At 39.6% G+C, this 21,410-nt stretch overlaps 1 protein-coding gene across 2 annotated transcripts in view; it reads left to right on the forward strand.

The window, feature by feature from the left end:
• BCL2L11 (BCL2 like 11) overlaps positions 1 to 21,410 on the forward strand; it is a 38,364-nt gene that overhangs the window by 3,222 nt on the left and 13,732 nt on the right. For both annotated transcript variants that reach the window (XM_063123916.1, XM_063123917.1), the window contains exon 3: positions 14,601 to 14,713. In XM_063123916.1, the coding sequence (XP_062979986.1) occupies positions 14,601 to 14,713 (113 nt within the window). The remainder of the gene's footprint in view (positions 1 to 14,600; positions 14,714 to 21,410) is intronic.

Consider the following 21,410-nt stretch of genomic DNA (forward strand, 5'->3'; position numbering starts at 1 on the left):
GTAATCTAATTTTTGTGTTATACAGCACTGAACCAGGAGTATGGGAAGCTGCTGCACAGGCATATTTTTAAGCCGGCAGACTTGCAAGTGCATAAATACCTTTTAAAGTAGTTTAGGGATCTTAGTAGGCATGTTTATCTTTCCATTTTTACCATGGTAACTGAAGGCACTTCCTGAAAATTCTACCAATCAGAATCTAGGGGAAAATCCCATACTTTTTAATATTCTCTTTGGTTTGATATTTTAAAATTTATTAGGGCTTAGTTTTCTTGCTTCACTGAAAAAGTAGAACATAGAACAGATTTGGGAAAATGTCTGTGCAGCCTGTTGTTTAGGTAAATAGGACAGTAATAATAAACATCAAACCAAGAACAGTGTGTGCCCTGCTTGCAAATAGTTTTACTATTGCTGCTAAAATGTGTACAGTACATTAATCTTTTTTCATGATAGAGGCTTTGTTGCCTTTTAACAGTTGACTGACAGGTATAAATTCAACAATTCTACTTTTCCTGGCATGGAGATGATTTCTTTGGGATCTCTGTCTACAGCTGTTAAAAACAGAGGAGCTTTTTTTGGTGGTGGGAAGAAATGCAACACTGCTAAAGAATGAAATTAACAGGTGAAAGGGGGCTTTGTACAAACATAAATTACCAAATACTTCTAGTTGTATTGACATGGTTTAGTAAACAGTTTAACCAGAAATGACGCTACTCTTGGGATTTATTTGGTATTTTTTAAAAAAAACAATTTATTTTCTAAGGCACCAGGGAGTATGACATCACATTATAAGAAGGTAATAAAATTTCAAGGATACTAAATAATCAAGAATTGACCTTACCCATTTAAATTGTGTTACTAGCAGAGTAGTACCTATGGTCCCTGAGAGAGTGTCTCTCCCCACCCCGGGCTGCAGACACTATTATGACCTTTGGAAGAGGAATCCAAGATTGGATCGTTCCCTCTCCCCCACCTTCTCTGCCTCACAAAGCACTGTAACCCCTGCTCTTCCAAGATGATAACAGCAATGTTGGAAGAGCTTGAGAGGAAAATGGGGGTGGGAGGGAAGGGAGGAGAAGAATAGGGCAGGATCCTAAAGTTCTTTGGTGCCTGTCCTGCTAACAAGGAGGTAGGTCAGCTAGATGAGCTTCTCAGCTCATCTACTTGAAAACATAAAGAGGAGGAACATTTTCACCTCTGTCCTTCTCCCACTATGCCTGACCTGCCCAACGGACATAGGATAGATAGCGGGCTCCAATCTTGAAGCCTGGTGTCTATTGAGCAGCAATCCCTTAGGATTCCACCCTAAATAACAAAGCAACCAAAAATCTGAACATTCTTTTGGCAGATGGACAGTAGAATTTAACAGGCCTCCCATGGAGAGAGAAATCCACAGTCCTGGAACAGCTATCAAAGATGCCACTCTTTGCTCTGGTCGCATAGATGACTTGGCTGATCTTTGATCACTACACAAATTTGTTCAAGTTCTATCTACTGGTGTTATTGAAGCATGATCCTGTGCATTTTATTTGGAAGTAAGAGCCATCCATTTTAATGGGATGTACATTCTAGTTAGCATAGAGAGGATTGCAGCTTGAGATTGTTGTCCTGAGCTGAAGAGTTTGTCTTGCCTTTTAAGGGTTCTTCTGTTAGTTCAGCCCTGGTGCATTAGGGCAGACTTCTATAGATAGGTGCAGGGAACTTTCAGGGGAGGAAAGCTCTTCTGTGATGTCACTCCTGCCTCCTGCATGTATTCTAGAAATAGGGTAGGAGAACAAAGTATGCATTCGTTAAGCCAGTTTCTTACCAATATGTGATATATATATACTACATAAGGTTTGAATGGTACTGCTTGTGGCTTGCAGCCTCTGGTTGGAGTCTTGGGAATTCACAATTATATTTTAAGTGTAATTTTCCAGATAAATTAGGAAATACGATGGTAAAAACATTTGAAAAAATGAAAATGGGGAGGTGGTTTTTTAAAAATTCTGCAGGTGAATTTTATGTTTTACTTTTATGAATTCTAACTGCATATCATATGAACACAATCATTTCAAACTAACACTACTGTAGAGCAAGTACAACATGTCCATCTGCTGTAATTTGAGTTTCCTGAGGATAACACACACACAGCTCAAATCCAGCTAAGATGTGCAAACTGGTCATGGCCCAGTGGCTTATGATAAACTCCAAGTCCCCCCAAGTCCCTTTTATAAAGCAGCAAAGGAGGTAGTTTTGGACCTCGGTTTCAGCTCTGGTTGATAACTGTTCTTTTGATGGTTTTATAAAAGTTCTCAGATTTTCCTCTCTGCATTTAAGTCTGCTACTTGCTTTTTTGTAAGTAGTGCTGCTTTAATATTAAGGGTTGCTCATAATTGTTGTTCGCCATGTATGCATGACAGATCATGCAGAATGACCCATTCATAATTGACTAGGCAAGTTAGCCACATTAGCTGCTATCAAAAGTGAAGTTCAGTCCTATAATAATTTATGATGACCATTATCTATAGTGAAGAATTGACTTTTATATGTTTTTTCTCTTAAAGACCGATTTCTGAAAACCTGTATTTTTTTCCCAGCTTCAGGCAAAGTTTACATCTGAGTTTACAGTGGTGAAAGGGAGGGGGAAGTTTTCTGCATTGTGCAGTTTATATAACCACTTCCCTTTCTTCATATTCCAGGTGAAAGTTGATTTTATGTTTGACTTGTTGTCAGTAAAAGTCCATTTGTTTATATGTCTGCACTTCAACCAAGAAATAGTATCAGTATTTCTTTAGATAGGATGAGATAGCTTTGTATATTGGAAATTCTCTTTAAACAGTAAACTCAAATGTAAGCATTGCAGTGCAAAAATCTGTGCACAATGGTGGCGAACGTTCAAAGTAGCTATTGTAAAATGCCCTCTAAGAAAGTCAATGCAAGTTTCATAAGCTCACCAAAAGAGAATGCCTGGTTGAGACCAGTGGTAGGTAATCCAGTGTCCTCCAAATGTTTTGCGCTATAACACCCACGATTCCTGACTATTGGCCATGCTTGCTGGGGCTGATGGAAGCTGTAGTCCAAAACATCTGGAGGGCAGCAGACTCCTATTCCTGGTTTATCCAAAAATGCATTGAGTGATCTTTAAATTAAGACAACACATTGTTAATGCTAAGTTACACACTGATATGCAACACTCCAATATGTTGGAGAAAGGGAATAAAATCCGTGCTGCTTTCAGTTCTTGAATTATTTTTTAAAAAAAACACCACTCCTATCGGATGGATACTATTCTGTATATGTTCTCCTCTTCCTAGAAGATGTTAAAACTTCCTGCAAGCTGATTTGAAAATTTTGTAGTAAGCAAAGATAATATTCTCCAAAACCTTGGCAGCTAAACAGATTGATTGTGTAGAGTTTTTATGTAATAATGGTGAGTGGCCTCCAACATTAACATTTTGAAGGGAGAGTAGAAGTGCAAATAGCTCCTGCATCCTCTTTTTGCAATTCTGGTGTAACACCCAAAGAGGGAAGCTGCTTATCTCCCTGTGGTGATGTCCGCAAGCCATACCTTCATCTGGTGCCCACATCCCTTGAGTGGGACAAAATGTGCAGCTTTTAGGTGTGCGTGTGTGTGTGTTATACCTCAAGATCATAATGTCTGAATTTTCACCCCTAAAATGTTGAATTTAGTCTGGGTAGAATCTTCAGAAATGTGGTTCATTCAGATTAGAATCCATGAGAAAGTAGTTTTATACTTACTAGATTTCTCCCTGTTTTTAAAAAGTAACATATTCTATGATACTGTTGTTGTTGTTGTATCTTAAATTCTACTTTACAAGGGCCTGATTCTCATAAGTCTGTATCTGGGCTGTACTATTTTAGACTCCAGATGAAAACACTCATGATCAAATGCTTCTTCCATATTAAAAAAAAATACCCATACATAAAAAAAACTAGGAATCATGGAGAAGTTTAGGACTCTTATTCCTGTTAACTAATTTTCTCTGTTGATGGTGTTGTTTTTTATTGTGGAGGCATTGAAGCCTGAAGTGGTAGAGCCCAGACACAGGCAAATACTGTCTTTGAGGCAAGATCTAAATAGTCACAGTACAGCTCTAGGTAGTGTGAGCTTTATTGTTATAACTCTGCTTTAAATATAAACACTGTTTTTCACTGTATTGATAAAATAACTACTTCCAGTTTGATTGGGGGATGTAGCTTGCATCAGATAGTGTTGTTGTAGTGTTTTCCTTTCTCACTCCTGGGTTGCTGCTGCTACACTTCCTGGAGTTCACTAGAGGTCCTTCTGACTCCAGTCCAACATGTGCTGGCAGTTGGAAGTAGTCACAGTTTTGCTTGCTCCACAGGCAGCTAAATGACCTTTCTGCCAACTCTCTTACCATTTCTTACTCCTTTTACCGTATTGTGCTGTGGAGAAGAACAGGGAGGAGATGTGCGAGGCAGAAAGCATGGTTAGCTCAACTAGCTTAATAGTCAGCCCTTGGCTCGCAGAAAAAGAAAAATACAAGTACTCTCTCTTTTTTATCACTAGGACTTTTATACTCTAAAGAAGAAAATATATGGGTTTCTTAGGTATGCATTTGGGACATGGGAAAAACTGATACATATTGCTGATATACTTAGTAATGCTGGATTAATTGAAAAATGAGATGTCTGTTTGGGTTTGGAAACATAAAATATAGGTCATGTTTAGGATTTAGGTCTGTTCTGGAATGTAGTGAAACTTGATATCCTTCTGTAGTTTTGGTGCATATAACAGAATATTCTAATGCAATGTTGCAGTTAAACAAACATAGTTATTTGTTGAAGTAGAGTGATACATAATATATTACAGACGTTCTAGCATTGCTGTGAAAATTTGCATGTGTTAAATTCTGTGGGGGAAACCTTGCCTCAGTTTATGAAAAAGATGAGGACACTTAGCACTTGGCTTGAATAGATATAACAAATCAATGACTACCGGTGTTTAATAGGGTTTTAAATTTGACATGCAGACTCCATGTCAACCTCCCATAGTAAAGAAAAAGAACAAAACGAAAATAGCTATTTCCAGAAAATAATGCTCAAGTGGCTGTAATTTTGAGCCACCTTATACTATTCTCTTCTTTGTGCTTTCGAGCTTGCTTCAAATATTGCTTGCAGAGGATTTTAAAATACCAATTAAGAGAAGTGGGTTGTTAGTTTCCACAGCTCTTAGTGATTGCTTTCAGAAGCTTGGGTGTGACCCAATATGATTTATAAAAAGTAGTAATTTAAGGCTGTTAGCCATTTGTGGCAAACAGAAAATATTTTGGGTCTCCCTTCCCCCCGCCCCAGCAAGAAATAGGCCAGGCTAAGCTAAATTCATTACATATCTGCAAGGATTGGGGGGAATTTTCTGAACTTTAATACAATCATATAAATAGTTTACATCTGTAATGCTTCTATGTTGAAGAGAGAGACCAGCACATAACTGTACAGTTTTTGATGAAAAATGCGTATTTGTAAAAATTCTGTCTGCATGGTATGTTGTAGTTTTAAATTGTATATGAGGTTTTTCAGTGTAGGCTAGTTTCGCTGATACTGTGCTATCGACCTCAAATGTTCAGAAACTATGAGTCAGGCATGGTACAATATTTGTATATTTGGTTTCTGTGTTGCTTAAAGGCACTCCAGTCTTTTACAGCTCTTCTCAGAAATTGTGTGATTTTAAACACTTTTTGATCAAGTGAAAGTTGACATTCTCTCAGTTTCCAAGTAGGGACTTTAAACTAAATATTGCAGTCATTGTGATGCAGTGTTGTGAGATTCTGCAAATGCTGCTAAATAATATTTTGTGAATATTATGAGTATTTACTTTTCCTATATCTCCTGTGATTTACCTAGACAATATCTTTCTGAGATTGGAAATAATTCTAAGTGTTAGCAAAGGCCAAGTAAGCAATTCATTCTAGAAGCATAAAGAGCCCAGCTGCATTACTCAAGACTGATGACCTATGGCATCACATTCCAGCAGCTGTTCTGTGTGCTGTCTTAAAATTTAATGTGATGGCTTGAATTGTCAAGTACACATGGACAGTGTACTGAGAATGTTGGAGACTGTCCGATAGCTCGTATTTTTCTTCCAAGTAGCCAACGCACCGATGGCCACTGGTTTTTCTTAGGTTTTTAATATGATTGTCAACTATATATCATGTGTTTTGTAAATTGGAAGGATGATTTTAATTGTTATATTACTGACTTTGTTGTAAGGCACCTAGAACTCTTCAGAAATAAGGCAGGGTATTGATGTGTCACATAAACATTTTCAATGACTTTGGGTACACACTGTACCTGAGAAGAGATGTTCTGCACTGTTCAAATAGAACAAGTAAGCAGTATATAACTTTACTATTGGAGATGCTCGTGTTATGTAGATAGTGCCTGGTGGGTGCAGAACACCTATGCTTCCTTCCAGAAGCTACATTTTATTTGGGAATAAATATTTTTGGTACAAGATCTTGTAAGCTATCAAATTTTAAAACAGCTTTGTCTGTTCCATGTCAGTCTGTGGTGTGCAAATCTGCCAATCCTATTGATTTGGAAATCGTACATTAGCTATCATCATGAAAAAAATGTTTGCCACCTTAGAGACCTGTCTTAAAGCAGTTGTGGTGATGTGGGAGTAATATCTTTGCATCGCCAGTGTAATGTCTTGCACTGTACAAATGAGTTGATAGTGCCCTGTCTTGTGCATTTATGCTGGCACTTCAAGCTTCAGGATTGAACAGTTACACCTGAGGCAGGTTTTTGAGTTTTGCTGCCAGTCAAAGACAGATTTATATTAGCTAATGAATGCTGAGATGTAGTTGTGATTGCACTAATTATTGCAAGACTTCTTGATATTATGAGGTAATTACTGAACATACGTGCAGATGTTTTTAATTCATATACTTTTGCACAAAAATGCTTTCGCAACTAGCAAATTGGGATAAGGCACAACTAATGGTGAAGGTACAATTTGTTATTTTTAAAATGTATAAGTAAACACTTTATAAGTTAATTTAATTTTGATAGTCACTGTTGAATACATAATGCTGAACTAGATAAAAGTTTTCTTGTGCAAATGCCATTCAAATTAATTGGAGCTGTGCTAGAGCAATTATGTAACAGACTGTTTTTATGAGAGTTTGACTGTCATTAAAGACTCCACTGGATATTGTAGTAATGTTTTAATATTTTCTCTTTGATTATCTTGAGAACTACTGACTTCTTGTCTAAAGCAAAATTTAGGCTCTCAAGATTTTGCCATGAACGTCTTACCTAAAAGGGAAAAGTGGTACATGGGATGCCTGCTGGGCATCTTTGCTTTACAGCAATGACTTAAAATAGGTTTTCTTCAATAATGATGAGACAGCAAAACATACCTTGTATTGTTTGAATATGACTTCAGTAAAGTGTGTTTGGAATGGATTATCTTAGATATGAAGGTTGAAAATGTATCGCTACTTTGCATAGCTAAATGACTTGACACTCCTGATCTTTTTGATCTTGCAGTACCACAGAAAGTCCTTTATGAAAGCCTCAGTTTGATTTCACTGTTAACCACATGAAACATTATATTAATTTCTTGACTTGTAGAACCTGTCATTTGAAGTCAGTATAGGTTTTTCATATGTACAGTCCCTTAGGTCCCATTATGTGTTTTTATATTTTTTTGGTAGTAAATTGCACAGTTCTGCTTTTGTGTGCTTATGTGAAACTAACATCTTGTTAAGTTTTGTACAAAGCTTGAGCAGGTGGCTCCTCAAACATCTATCTTCTTGGGGGTCCTCAGTATGTTGAGTCTTGGGTAACCTGCAGAACTTCCACTTGCTAGTTCTGAGTATCTGGCTTAGAAGTAACTTTCTAATTTAGCTCTTAGCTGAGGAGAAAAGCACAGTTCTTCCCCAAACCTTTATCACATCATAGATTTTCCTCATTCCTGACAATTGTGTACTTTCACAAATAGCCAATAGCATGAGAGTTCTTACATGGAAGCCGTTAAATTGTGTGGGCACTCAGTAAACCACTGATATATGTGCAGCCACTCATGGCTAATTAACACACAGAGGTCACACAGTTTTCAGCACAGAAGTGAGTACCGTATAAAAAAATCTTGTCTTCTGTGAATTGGGCCCTTTATTACTGGAATATGTAATACATTCAGTGTGAAAAGGCAGTGCTTCTTTTGTCTAATTAATATGTTTGTACCCACAAACCTGTTGGCTACTTATAAATAGATTGAGGGCTGGTAGGGAGAACGCATCTAAAGCTACACTTTATTTGTCAGGCTGCCTAGACACCTATCTATATGTACATTCCCACTGGCAGAAGGAGGAATATTGTTTGGGCCAAGGTTATGCTAAGATTCGGTTCTGTTTAGATGTCACCTTTCACCACATTTGTGGCTCTGTTTAGTGCCTGTCAGCATTGCCAATTAGAAGTTTCTGCTGCAAGCATCAAAATGTTTTGGCTGGCATTAGGTGTTGATGTGTGTATAACTTACACTCTACATTGGGTGTCAAAACTTGCCTGAGTGGCATTTGCAGTCTGGGGTTTTCTTAGGATTAGCTTCATACTGCCATTGAGTGAAATGGATTTGGTCTGTTTGGAGTAGGAATTTGTGTTTGGGGAAGGATATAGATTTGATCCTCTGTTGGCCTGGACATGATTTTTGTGCTAGATCGATGTGTCTTTTCCATGTCTCCTACATTTTGAGAACTGTGTTGATTTGTAGAGGGGTGTGATTAGTTTGTGGTCCATCTACTCTTGCACATGTTTTGAGGCTTGCCTATTCAGGTATACGTTGTGATGATCAAGCGGAGTGAAATAACTGTATTTTGGCTGAAGAAAAACGAAAAAAACTCTGGCATTCTAAGATACCATTTGTGGAGCATTCCTCCCGGGATACACTATAGCAAAACAATTTTTGTTGGTTGGTTCCTCCATTTTTGTTTTTTAAAATGACTAGAAGATTAGGAACTGAGTAAGCCATTATTGCAAGGACTTTGCGGAATGAATTTCAGCAGCTAAAAAAGCAACTAAAATTGAGCCTGATGCAAACTCTGTTTTGAAAACTGATAGGGTCTTTCACTACTATAATGTGACTATAATGTGAAAACAATACATCTGTAAGCCAAGCAAATGTTAGTTTGGCTCTAAAATAAATTTTCCATCCAGATTGGAGCCAGGCACATTTGCTTAACGTTTTCACTGCTCTGCTAGCTTTTGATTGTTGTGAGATTGGAAGCTATGAGTATTCCCCTATGATACCGTTATGGTTTTAATGCCAAGTTTGTGGAATATTCTGTGTAAGAAGTGCTGTCATGCTTGCTGTCATTGCTTCACGTTTATTGAAGGGGAGAAAAGTCAGGCCAGGATCATAGAACTGAAAAGAACTCCAAAGTAATCTTATCAGAACCCCTGCAGTGGTAGTACTGTGTTGATGGAAATAATTTCTGGGCTACATCCAATGTCATGTGAATGGATGTCCTTTTCGTCTCCTCCCCCTGAACACCTCTCAAGTCTACTCCAGAGGGTCTCCCAACTGTCTGTAGCAAATGAGGGGGCACAGGGGAGGAGGGGGAATCCATTCCACCAGCAGGGTCTGTTCCACTGGTGGATGGACACTACTAGATACAACTCTCTGGTAGATATTTGTACAGTTGCTTCAAAACATTGTTATTTGTGGGGCAAAACCTCATTTCACTCTCCAAATTATATGGAAGTTGTACAATGGTTTTATGCTAACATTAATATTTGCTGCTTGCTACTTGCTCTGTTAGGGAAATTTATGTGTTCCTGTACATTTCCATGACAGGGCAAATAGCAGCTTTAGTGGGGGAATTTTTAAATTGAGGAATTGGCCTAGGGACAACGAGTTAACCAACCTTCCCTGCCCCATAACCTCTATGCAAATCTTTCTCATATATATTGCACTCCTACAGCACATTCTCCCTCCCTCCCCCCTCTCTCACACACACTTCATTGTGTGGAAATAAGTGGCAATCAATGACATATAGGAAAGTTCTCCTGTTTTATTGCATTGTATGTATTTTATCAGCTTTGTTAGGAATTGTTACATTTTAGTGACCCAGTTTGCACAAATGGGAGAGAGTGGACACACTCCTGCAGTGCATCAGCCACTTCCACTTTGAACTAACAACCTACAATTGGTTGGGTCATAAGTTGTTAAACATGACATGCAAACCCAAATGCTGGTTTGTTCGAGGGCAAAACAACCCAGCAATTAACCCATGGTTCATCGTTGGATTAAATGCTGGGTTGTGTAGCCCCAAAACAACCCAGCACTCCAAGTTCACATGTCACGCTCAACAACCTACAACATTGCTGATGTAGGTTGTTGATTAAAAGCAGAAGTGAGGAGTGCACGGGATGCAGCTCACTTGTTCACTCCTGCTCGTGCATAGCAAATCAAGGGTTAATTAACCTATGAAATGTTGTTATGTGCAAACCTGGTCATTGCTTAGATCGCCTTAAGTACTTATTGAGCAGAAGGGCAATCCAGAAATATATCAAACAAATAATGAGGATAGTTCAGCTCCTTTCATCCATGCACTCCTTTTGCACTCAAAATCTTTTGCACCACAAGAGCCAGGTGTGCTGCTGTCATGTCTCATTTGGCCCTAAATTTGTACTATGTTGTGGAATATTTTCTGTGTGCCTCCGGAGACAGCTTCATTAATACTATCATTATAGTTAACACAGAGGGGACAAAGCAATTGGTCAGTTTAAGTAGTCACCAAGTTGTTCCCTAATTTTGAAGGGCCAAAATTGTATTCGGGATTGAATTCATTTCTGATTCACCTCATACTTATTGACAAACGCAGTAGTTAACTACTGGGCTTAATTTTCAGGCAAAGTATAGACTGTTTTTGTTCATGTGGCAAGATTGAACTAAGATGGGGTGGCAGGCAGAGGGGAGGAATCAGGTAATACTTACAATATTAGTTGATGTCTTGAAATGTTACCAACTATTGCCAGTGGGAAAGGTTGTGATGTGTTGCAATTATATTACATGCATTCCCATTTGAATACTCTTCTGCTGTTTCTCAGATCAGCCTTCTAAAGTGCAAGGTTATACATCTATCATAAATCGTTGTTTTGTTTTGAATTGGTTTGTCCCTTCTTATCTCATTGTCCACATGCAGTAAATCACTGCAAAGAGCAAGAGGAAAACTATTAATATTATTATTATTACACTATCAGTGTAAATGGCACTCTACAAAGTATAAGAGGAAAGGTTTCTGCCCTGAGGAGCTTATGTTGTTTGTTTATTTATTTATTTATTACATTTCTATACTGCCCAATAGCCAATGCTGTCTGGGCAGTTTACAAGCTATTCTGTCTAGGGGAATGGATAATGCAATCTGTTCTACACAGGGAAAACAGAAGAAGGTGAGGTGAAGCGAGGTCAACAGGAAATAATATGCAATTGAAATACTTGCACATACATGCTTAGATACTTTACTGCAGTCTTCCCTAATCTGGTGCTCTCCAGATGTTTTGGGTGTCAGCTCCCTTCCACTCCAGCCATCATGGCCAATGGTCAGGAATGCTGAGAGTTGCAGTCCAAAATGTTTGGAGGGCACCAGGTTGGGGGAGGCTGCAGTAAAGCATGGAACTAGGGGTTGTGCCTAAGGCGTCATAAAAATATGTGCTTTGAGGAGAGGTTTATAAAGGACATTCCAAATCAGTGGTACAATTTCCAGTGGCTTGCTACAACATATACTTGTGAGTATACTTACTTGAGACTAGGTGCTTGAAATGACACATCTGTGCTTCCACTCAAATTTACTTAAAGAGAAGCACAGCAGATTCTTCTGAATCCCACGGGGACAATCCTTTCTAGATTCAAGCACCATGCTGTTACTTTTTTCCCTTTTGACTAAATATATTTGAATAGAGATAGCAATGTTCAGCTCAAATTGGCACATTGCTGTGCATTCTCTGGAATAGATTTACTTGAGAGAAGACAGCAGCATGCTTCTTGAAAGATCACAGCAGTACACCTTGTAAAACTAAGGATAACATACAAGCGTTAGTACCTCTTTTTTGATGCACTAAACTTGGTGGATGAAGATATATTTGAAAACTACTACTTTCAGGTGTACATGCAGCTATTTCTGTTGACCGTCAGCCAAAGGTTGAACAATGCAGTTTGATTCTGCTTGTATGATTGTATACTGCCCTGACAGTCCTGTCATTGAAATGTGAGGGTTCTCCTACAAAGTCTTTATTAGTTTGGTGCAGTTCAGCCATCACAAGGAAAACCCCTTACACAGATAGTTTTGACAAAGTCAAGAAATACATCTTTGTTGTTTTTCAGAGCCTATAAACCTCTCCCTTTATGAAACAACATACGTGTACATGGCAGATGAATTTCCTCTTCTGAGATTATGAACATAACCAATAAAATTTGTTTCTACCTGAGGCCTGTACCTAATAATAATAATAATAATAATAATAATAATAATAATAATAATAATAATAATAATAATAATTTATTTCTTACCCGCCTCTCCACTTGGATCGAGGCAGGGAACAACAGTGAATATAAAACACATTAAAAACATGACTTCTGCCTTTTAAAATTCCTTACTGTGTTGCTAAGTTGCTAATGGCCATATTTACATTCTCTTCCCTTCACACAGGTGGCAAACAAGCCAGGATTCAGCACTTAACCTTAACTTCTTGTAAGGTGTGAACTCAGAATTATGATTACATTTTTGCAATTAAAACCTAGCTTTAAACCAGGATTTGAGGTTGGGTTACAATTCCTGACTTGTTTGCACACGTTTAACTATAATTCCTGATTTACACATCAGTGATGGATCCTGACTTGTTAGTTTACTCACATGAAGGAAGGAGCAAATGTGGATTCATACCACTCTTTGACTTAGACACTGTGGCCTTAGCTAGACCGGGCGAAATCCTGGGGCGAACCCCGGGATCACCCCTGTGCATCCACATGACGCACAGGGGATCCCGGGTTCAGGGAGGGATCATCCCTGCCTTGCCCCGGGATCGCGCCCTCCCCTTTGGGCCCGCTTTTTCCATGGTCCCAGGCTAAGCCCGAGACCGTGGAATGTGTGGCCTGTTGCCGCAGTTTTACCCTGCTCTGCGCAATTCCTCACACGGAGCTGGGAGCTGCACCCATCGGGGGTAGGGTGAGGGGAGCAGGAAAAGTAATTTTTTAAAAAAGCACCTACCTTTGCGCACAAGCGTTCCTGCTTTAAAAATTAAAAAAATGGCAGACACGACGCCTCTCCCCCTGAGGTCGTCGCGCCTTACATGTAAACGGAGGAGGGATCTCGCGATAATCACATCACAGGATCTTCCCTCCTCCGTCGTGGATTAAAAGGTAGATCTAGCTAAGGCCTGTGACATGTGAACTTGGTCAAAGACTTAAAACAACAATATCTAGTGTGTTGGGCTTGGATGAGAAAAAAACTAGGTTGAGATCACTGTTTGGCTAGGAAGCTCGGGTAAATCATTCTCTCTCAGCCAAACCTGTGTTCCACTGGTGATGTTAAGGTTAAACATCACTCTGAGATTATTGGAGGATGGGCAGGATACAAATAAAGGGTTTGTATTAGGGCCAAAGTAAATATTAAACACAGAGCTACCACCAAAAATGCAGCTGCATGTCTAGCTTTCCTGTTCTCTTCCTTAAATTCTAGTAGATTTTCTGCATTTTCTGTGCTCTAATTCAGTTACTGATGCTGCTACCATTAGGGGTGAGGGAACATGGAATGTCATGACGTGCTTTTATATAGTATTTTTACATAGTGTTTTTATACTGTTTGTTTTATACTGTAGTTTGTTTTATACTTTGATTCATGTCTGATGGTTTTAACTTTTGTGAACTGCCCAGAGAGCTTCAGCTATTGGGCGGTATAGAAATTAAAATAAATATATTAAAAAAATTAATAAATGACATCAGGACACTTGCTTGCTGCAGATTTACCTTTGCTTCGTAATGTCTTCCTTGGGAGATAATACTCCAGTATTTCCATTGTCTTTTTACTTGTCAGTGTCTGATTTTATGAAGTTATTTGTAAATCTGTATATTGGTATCTTTTGCTGGCTTCTCTTGAGAGTTTGATCTATGCAGCTGGTGACACAAATTGGAAGTTTTGAAAAAACAGTAGGTTACATTTAGTGCGTGGTTGGATGGGTAGGTAGCATATGAAGACCCATTTGTATCCATGAATATTGCTTTACTCCATTTATTGCTAGTCTTAAACCAACATTCTGACCTAAAAGGTTCACAGATTCACTATTTCTTATGCTGGAAAATTTAAATTTTACGAAGACTTAGTAAGCAAAGAACTGAGAGTTCTGATGCTGTGCTAATTTTAATGTAATACATACAGTAATTACAGGTTTCTTGGCAGCTTGTTCAGTGAAATGTTAAATTTTCTTGGTACCTTTATTAAGAGTTGTTATTCTCAGTCTTGTAATTTGGACAGAAAAATGTAATAGAACCTTTAGATGCATGGGGACATTGGAGGATGGGTGGCGAAATACTGTTCAGAAATTTTAAAATGTATTTTTCCTATATTGCTTTGATCCAGCTTCCAACTGGCAGTCACAGCCAATCCCAGAAGATATACGGCCAGAAATATGGATTGCACAGGAATTACGGCGCATTGGAGATGAATTTAATGCTTCCTACAGTCCAAGAAGGGTAAGTTTCAATATCTTTATTTTTCATTTCTTTACTTCTTCCCTGTATGCTGTAACAGAGAGCTCTTTAGTTTTGCAGGGGAAAGGACACACAGTGAAGGTGTGCCAGTCCTTTAATAAAGCTCTCAGACTTTACCCAGGGATGCCGCACTTCCATTAATCTGCAACTTACATAACCACTCACCTATTTGAACAGTTCACCTTTTCTACAGTATAGTATTTTTTATTTAGTACATTTATCTCTCCACCTTTCCTCCATTTATAGTTGTTTCCTATACATGGTTTATCCTCAAAATGACCCTGTGAGGTAGGTTAGTCAAAGAGATGGTGACTGGCCCAAGGTCACCCAGGTGAGCTTCATGGCCAAGAAGGGTTTTGAATCTGAGTCTTCCCAGTCCTAACCACTACACCACACCTATGGGCAAGGTTCTGGTTGGATTACTATATTGCAGGCAGAAGAAAATAGATGCATTTGAATGATTGCAGCAGGGAAATAAACCATCGTGGCTTCTGGCCCCCACCCCCATGTGTGCTGCATGTGCGACCCCCCATTTGCATTATTCCCTGGTTGTTCAAATGCAGTACAGAGGGGGAAACTTCGTACCCACCCTACAACCTTTATTGCACCTTGTGGGTTGGGTATGACACACACATGCTGCGCCACACACAAGGGTCAGACGACATGCCAACCTGAGCTACAGCGTGGGGAATTATACAAATGGGGGTAGGGAGAGAAGCTGCAATGGTTTCCTCCCCTGCTGCGATCGTCTGAACCCAGTGCATATTATTTATTTTATTTATTTATTTATTACATTTCTATACCGCCCAATAGCCGAAGCTCTCTGGGCGGTTCACAAAAATTAAAACCATAATAAAACAACCAACAGGTTAAAAGCACAAATACAAAACACAGTATAAAAAGCACAACCAGGATAAAACCACGCAGCAAAATTGATATAAGATTAAAATATAGAGTTAAACCAGTAAAATTTAAATTTAAGTTAAAATTAAGTGTTAAAATACTGAGTGAATAAAAAGGTCTTCAGCTGGCGACGAAAGGAGTACAGTGTAGGCGCCAGGCGGACCTCTCTGGGGAGCTTATTCCACAACCGGGGTGCCACAGCGGAGAAAGCCTTCCTCCTAGTAGCCACCTGCCTCACTTCCTTTGGCATGGGCTCACGGAGAAGGGCCCCTGTAGATGATCTTAAGGTCCGGGCAGGTACATATGGGAGGAGGCGTTCCTTCAGATAACCTGGCCCCAAACCGTTTAGGGCTTTAAATGTCAATACCAGCACTTTGAATCGGGCCCGGACCTGGACTGGCAGCCAGTGAAGTTGTAAAAGGACTGGCGTAGTGTGATCTCGCCAGCCAGTCCCTGTTAGTAAACGGGCTGCCCTGTTTTGTACCAGCTGAAGCTTCCAGACTGTTTTCAAAGGCAGCCCCACGTATAACGCATTGCAGTAATCCAAACGAGAGGTTATCAGAGCATGGATAACTGTAGCTAGGCTATCTCTGTCCAGATAAGGGCGTAGTTGGTATATCAACCTAAGCTGATAAAAGGTGCTCTTTGCCACTGAGTTCACCTGTGCCTCAGATGACAGTTCTGGATCCAAGAGCATCCCCAAACTACGGACCCAATCCTTTAGGGAGAGTGCAACCCCGTCCAGGACAGGGCAAACATCACCTCGCCGGACAAATATGTCAGATAGAGGGCCAAAAATACATTTCATAAATAAGTTGGTATAGACAGGAAGTGGAATTGACATTCATAACTTAGTGATTTGCAAAAGGCTCAGCTTTGTACATGTTTCAGGCTATGAAGAAGGAATTTACCTGTGTTAGCATTCCACGTGTGTACTTTTGATTAAATCAACTTCTTATGGGTGGTATCCCATTAACTTCTCCCCCACTGACAGAGCAGCTTCTGTCAGCAGAATAGAAGGGGCAATTCATCCTTCCCCCTGCAGCCTCCTGCACATCCTCAAAATCAGCTCCAGAGGATTGGGGGACCTCCTGGAGCAAATCTGTGTGCATGAGGGGAGTAGAGGCAGGGAAAATCTTGTTGTGCAAGTGGAAATCTGCTTATGTTATGTTGGATTTCATCCAGTGTACCAGCTCAGACTTCTTGTAGCATTCACACACTGTTGGTGCATCCACCTGGGCTGCTGATTGCTGTCATGCTAGTGTTGCTTGAATATGGGCTGGCACATGTAAGTACACCTACGTGGGATAGAATTGCCATATTCTAGAGTCTAGACTGTTTGAAATTTCTGAGCACTTTACATGTTTATCCTGCAAACCCTTGTCTAGAGAGTTGATTTTAAGACCAGCATACAGATCCACATAATCTTTTTTTTTCTGTGCCCCCTTACTTTGCATTTGTTAGAAACATAACAAGCAGATTGGCTTAGAAATAGGAAAGTGTGATTTTAACAGAGTAGGCCCTGCTGGGAATTGAGTGCTGAACATAGTAGCTTCAAACTTAGCAGGAGGTCATGCAGAAGTCAGCTCAGGCTACTGAACCAGATGGGTTTAGTGAAGTACAGTTCAGCACCTGGGGCTAGGCTGAATTTTTCAAATCAAACCTTTAGAAGCTATGTTCAAGTTGAGTAGCTCCTATTACAATCTGGAGAAAAGTAAAAATGGAAACATGTTTAAACATGAAAACATAAAAAAAAAAACACCCAGCAAGCTCACCACTTGCATACAATCACTGGGCCAAATTTCAGTGATTGCATGCAAGTGGTAAGCTTGCTGGCTTTCAAAATAAATGGCATACCACTCATCTGGTGATGAGATGGTTTGGTCTCATCCCAGTGGCTGAGTTTCTGAATTATTTAAAGGTATATCAAAATCAGATCTTCACTCTAATTTCCTTTCAGCCTAGATTATGCTGGTATTGTTTTAAAATATTACCCATAAGTGCATTTGTGCTGCAGTAAAGTTTAGTACTGAGTGAGGCAAATAAGTCATAACTAAAGCGACTAGGGGTGCAATCCTGTGCGTGTTTAGACAGAAAAATGGCTGGCTGGGGCATACTGGGAGTTGCAGGTTTGCTTTTGTTTTGCATAGGATTTGCGGCATAAATCTATTTTCAGATATTTTAAAGACAAACAAAAAAACCACGCAAGATTTGATTTACAGTCTTAAACTCCTGTTCTGATTCACTTGGTTATTCTTGCATGTTTGTATTTGGTGTCTGAGTAAATAAATTGCATCATAATGTAGACATATCTCCCTTAATGGCCACTACTAAGATATTTGCTGAAATCCAGAGCTGTGTGCACATACCAAAGTGTGTTTGTTGGTTGTCTTTCAGTACCTCCTGACAGAATTGCCTAAAACTGCTTTCTAAAAACTCCCCTAACTTTGAAAAGCAAATTAGGATTGGTTTTACTGAAAAACAGCTGTGGGAGCTTGTAAGTTTGATCAGAACAACTGGAATGGGGGAGAGGTATTGATCCTTTCCTTGGGGGCTATTTTTCCAATCAAAATCATCCCTAGCTGCTTTTTCTTCTCATTGAGGAAAAAATATGGGAACATATCTTCTCAGGCCTGGGTGGGAAAATAGCTGGAGACTACTATGGTTAGAAAAGGCAATGGATTCAGCCCCTCATTCTGCCCTGCTTAGTCATCCAATCGAATTCACAGCCCTCCACTGCTTTTCAATTTTGATTTAAGTTGGGAGATTGCTTCTGTGTCATACATAGATAGTTTGGCTTGGCCCTTGGTCATTTGGCATGAGTGCAGCTGAAAGTAAAACTAATAGAGAAATTGCAGGATGGGAGGAATTGTATTGCTAATACTTGTGCGTCTGTATCATAGCTGTTTACATAGATTTGAATTGGAGTATTTTTGTAAAATCACTGGAGGAAATACCAGCATGGCCAGGAAGGAAGGAAGCTTTTCTCTCTTTCCTGTTTTGTAATGTTTCTGATACTCTGGCATGCTTTGTAAGAAGTTAGTGCCTACGTAGCGGGGAAACAAGGGAATGAAACTATTGAGTGAGCTCTGTGATAGGTCAATTTAGACCAGCCTTCTCCAACCTGGTACCTTCTAGATTTTTTGGATAACTCTCAGCATTCCTGACCATTGGCCATGCTAATTGGGACTGCTGGGAGTTGAAGTCCAAATCATCTGGAGGGTACCAGATTGGGTACAGCTGACTTTCAGATCAACAGTTTTAAAGAGTATTAAACCTCAGGTTTAAAAATCGCAAACAATTTTAGTGGTAGAACTAGAAAGGTTTATATATTTATCAACTGAGGAAATAGTAGGCATAGCTTGAGAATGAGTGAATTTCTTTTTTCTTTCAATGGCATATTCATCTGGTGGTTGATCTTCAGTGCATGTTGGATTTCATAGGCAGTATGCCAAAAGAAGTCTTCAGTTGCAATGAAGGGTGCACAGGTTTACTAGCCCTAAAAGCAGCTTTGCACTGAGAAATTAAGCAGGTAAAGCTTTTCCTGGCCTGAAGATAAAATGGTGAGGAACACTTGGACCTGCTAAACCTTGTTGTGCCAGGCTGCTATGAAAGGCAGAAGAGCAGGACCAGTAGAAATGTTGGCAATCTTTATTATAGGTCAAGGTATGCTTGGTTTTTAGATAAAGTAGAGGTGAGTCACCTTTGCATTGGATACATACACAAATGCCTGTATTTTCCTGTGAAAATACAATGCCTTTAGGCATTGCTGGCTACCTACTGATTACTAGTGCTTTTGGTGAACGATAGTGGCTCCAAATATGTGAATTCCTTGCCACTGCAGTGCAGACTGTATTGGTGTTTCATAATAGTTTATTGTACTGTGCTACTGTACAGAAACATAGGGATGGCACTGCACATTTGTAGATAGGGCAGGACTTTGGCTTCACTCTGTACAAGTTCAGACATGTCTACTCTGCAGTTAATACAGTCTGATTCTTCCTATTTTACAAATAGTGAGTAGATTGCACTTTGGTCCCTTTTGCTGAAGTGAAACCATCCTTCAAAAATGTTTAAACTTTGAGATTTATTTTTCTCTCATGCTCATGTGTATAGCAAGCTGCTCATTCCCCAGGTTTATTCCATTACTTTTGCATTTCTCTTATCCTCTCTCTCTCTCTCTCTCTCTCTCTCTCTCTCTCTCTCTCTCATATGAATGGTGTATTTTCTATCCTTAGGCGCTGCTGGCAGACCTAATAACCTTACTTGGAAGTTCACATGTTGTCACCACAAACTGCTCTGTGGCAACAATAGTGACACATTCCTCTTTTCCTGCAGGGGATGTGAGAGATTTACAGGCTAGATTTCTGTTAAGGAATTCCCATGTTTGCCATCTAAAGTGAACGTATGGGGGAGGGATACATTTGCAGAGGAGAAGTGGCAGATGGGAGGGGATGTTTTAGCTTTCCTCCCAATTCTAGTATGAGCCCGGGAGAAAAGCAGCATGGATCATGGGGGAGTGAGGGAAGGAAGGAAAAGTTAAGCTCCCATCTACCACTTCTCCCCTCCAGATGCCCCCATATTATTTGAACTGCTTGTTAAAGCTATGTGAATGATATACCATTTTTTCCAGGCTGCAATTTTCAGCTTAAGAAATATTTCCTCAATGCTGTTTTGCTTCCCGTTAGTTATTTGTTTTGGCTAAACTTCTCTGGCTGTTTAGTATGTTTTATATTTAGCTCCTTCCCGTTTTTCACGCCTTTATTTTGGACTATGTAGCTTTCTTGTTCAGCTGGCAAAGCATCACACACCTGATTTGTCACACACAAAAATAACGTGCAGAAAGGCCGTTCTATAATGAAATGTTGCAATGAGTCATTTGGTTTACTAGGTTTAATACAGCCTTTTGGTTTCCTCATTCATATCAGGGAAACTTGAGTAGAATGCACAACTAAATGTTACTACTGATAACAATAGTAAACTCACAAGAGACTTCAGAAAGTGTGAGTGGCTGTCAAGGTCTGTTTTTGTTTCCTATGCACCTGCTTCCCTGGATTGAACTTGCAGATTGTTTTGGTTTGGGTATTTCTTCATTCCACAGTTGTGCCAATCCAGGCACTTGCAAAACGTCATGCAAGTGGAGGCGATCAAGTCACAGAAGTTTAGTCTTGGGAAAATGCTTACTTAAAAGATTGTAGCTATCCCATTATGCAGCTATCCCACTGTGGTGTATGCATGTGCTTGGCACTGCTATGGCACCTTTAAAGTACCTGTGCTTGGCAAAAGTCTATTTCAGCTGAGATTCAGAATGCTTACTACAGTATTGCATAGAATTGTAAAGTACAGGTAACTCTATTGTAAGTTTCAAAATGTACTGCACCAATGTCTCAGGCAAATGATATCTGCACAATAGTTAGGGTTTGGCTGACACTCCTTTCTTGCAAGCTGTTCTTCTGACATTTGTGCCACCTGCTCTTGTTTTAGCCCCATCACTCTATTATATAAAGCAAGCCAAGTAGTTTAAAAGATGTGACTCACTGAAGATTTCCTCCTAATCTGGACCATAGTTTGGGGCATACTCTGACCTGAATTGTTAGTTAGGTCTTGAAAGGAGCAAGATTTTGCTCAAACTCCTTTGTGTTTTGATCAAGACTGTAAACATATTCAGGCGTTTGGAAATTGAAACAGTGGAGGGGATATGGAGATGTGTGCACTGGCCCTACCCCCTTCACCCCTGACCTCTCTGTGTTGAGGAAGGTCTGAAGAGAAGTTATAA

The sequence above is a fragment of the Elgaria multicarinata genome, chromosome 4 (assembly GCF_023053635.1).
Source record: "Elgaria multicarinata webbii isolate HBS135686 ecotype San Diego chromosome 4, rElgMul1.1.pri, whole genome shotgun sequence".
NCBI classification, from domain to species: domain Eukaryota; kingdom Metazoa; phylum Chordata; class Lepidosauria; order Squamata; family Anguidae; genus Elgaria; species Elgaria multicarinata.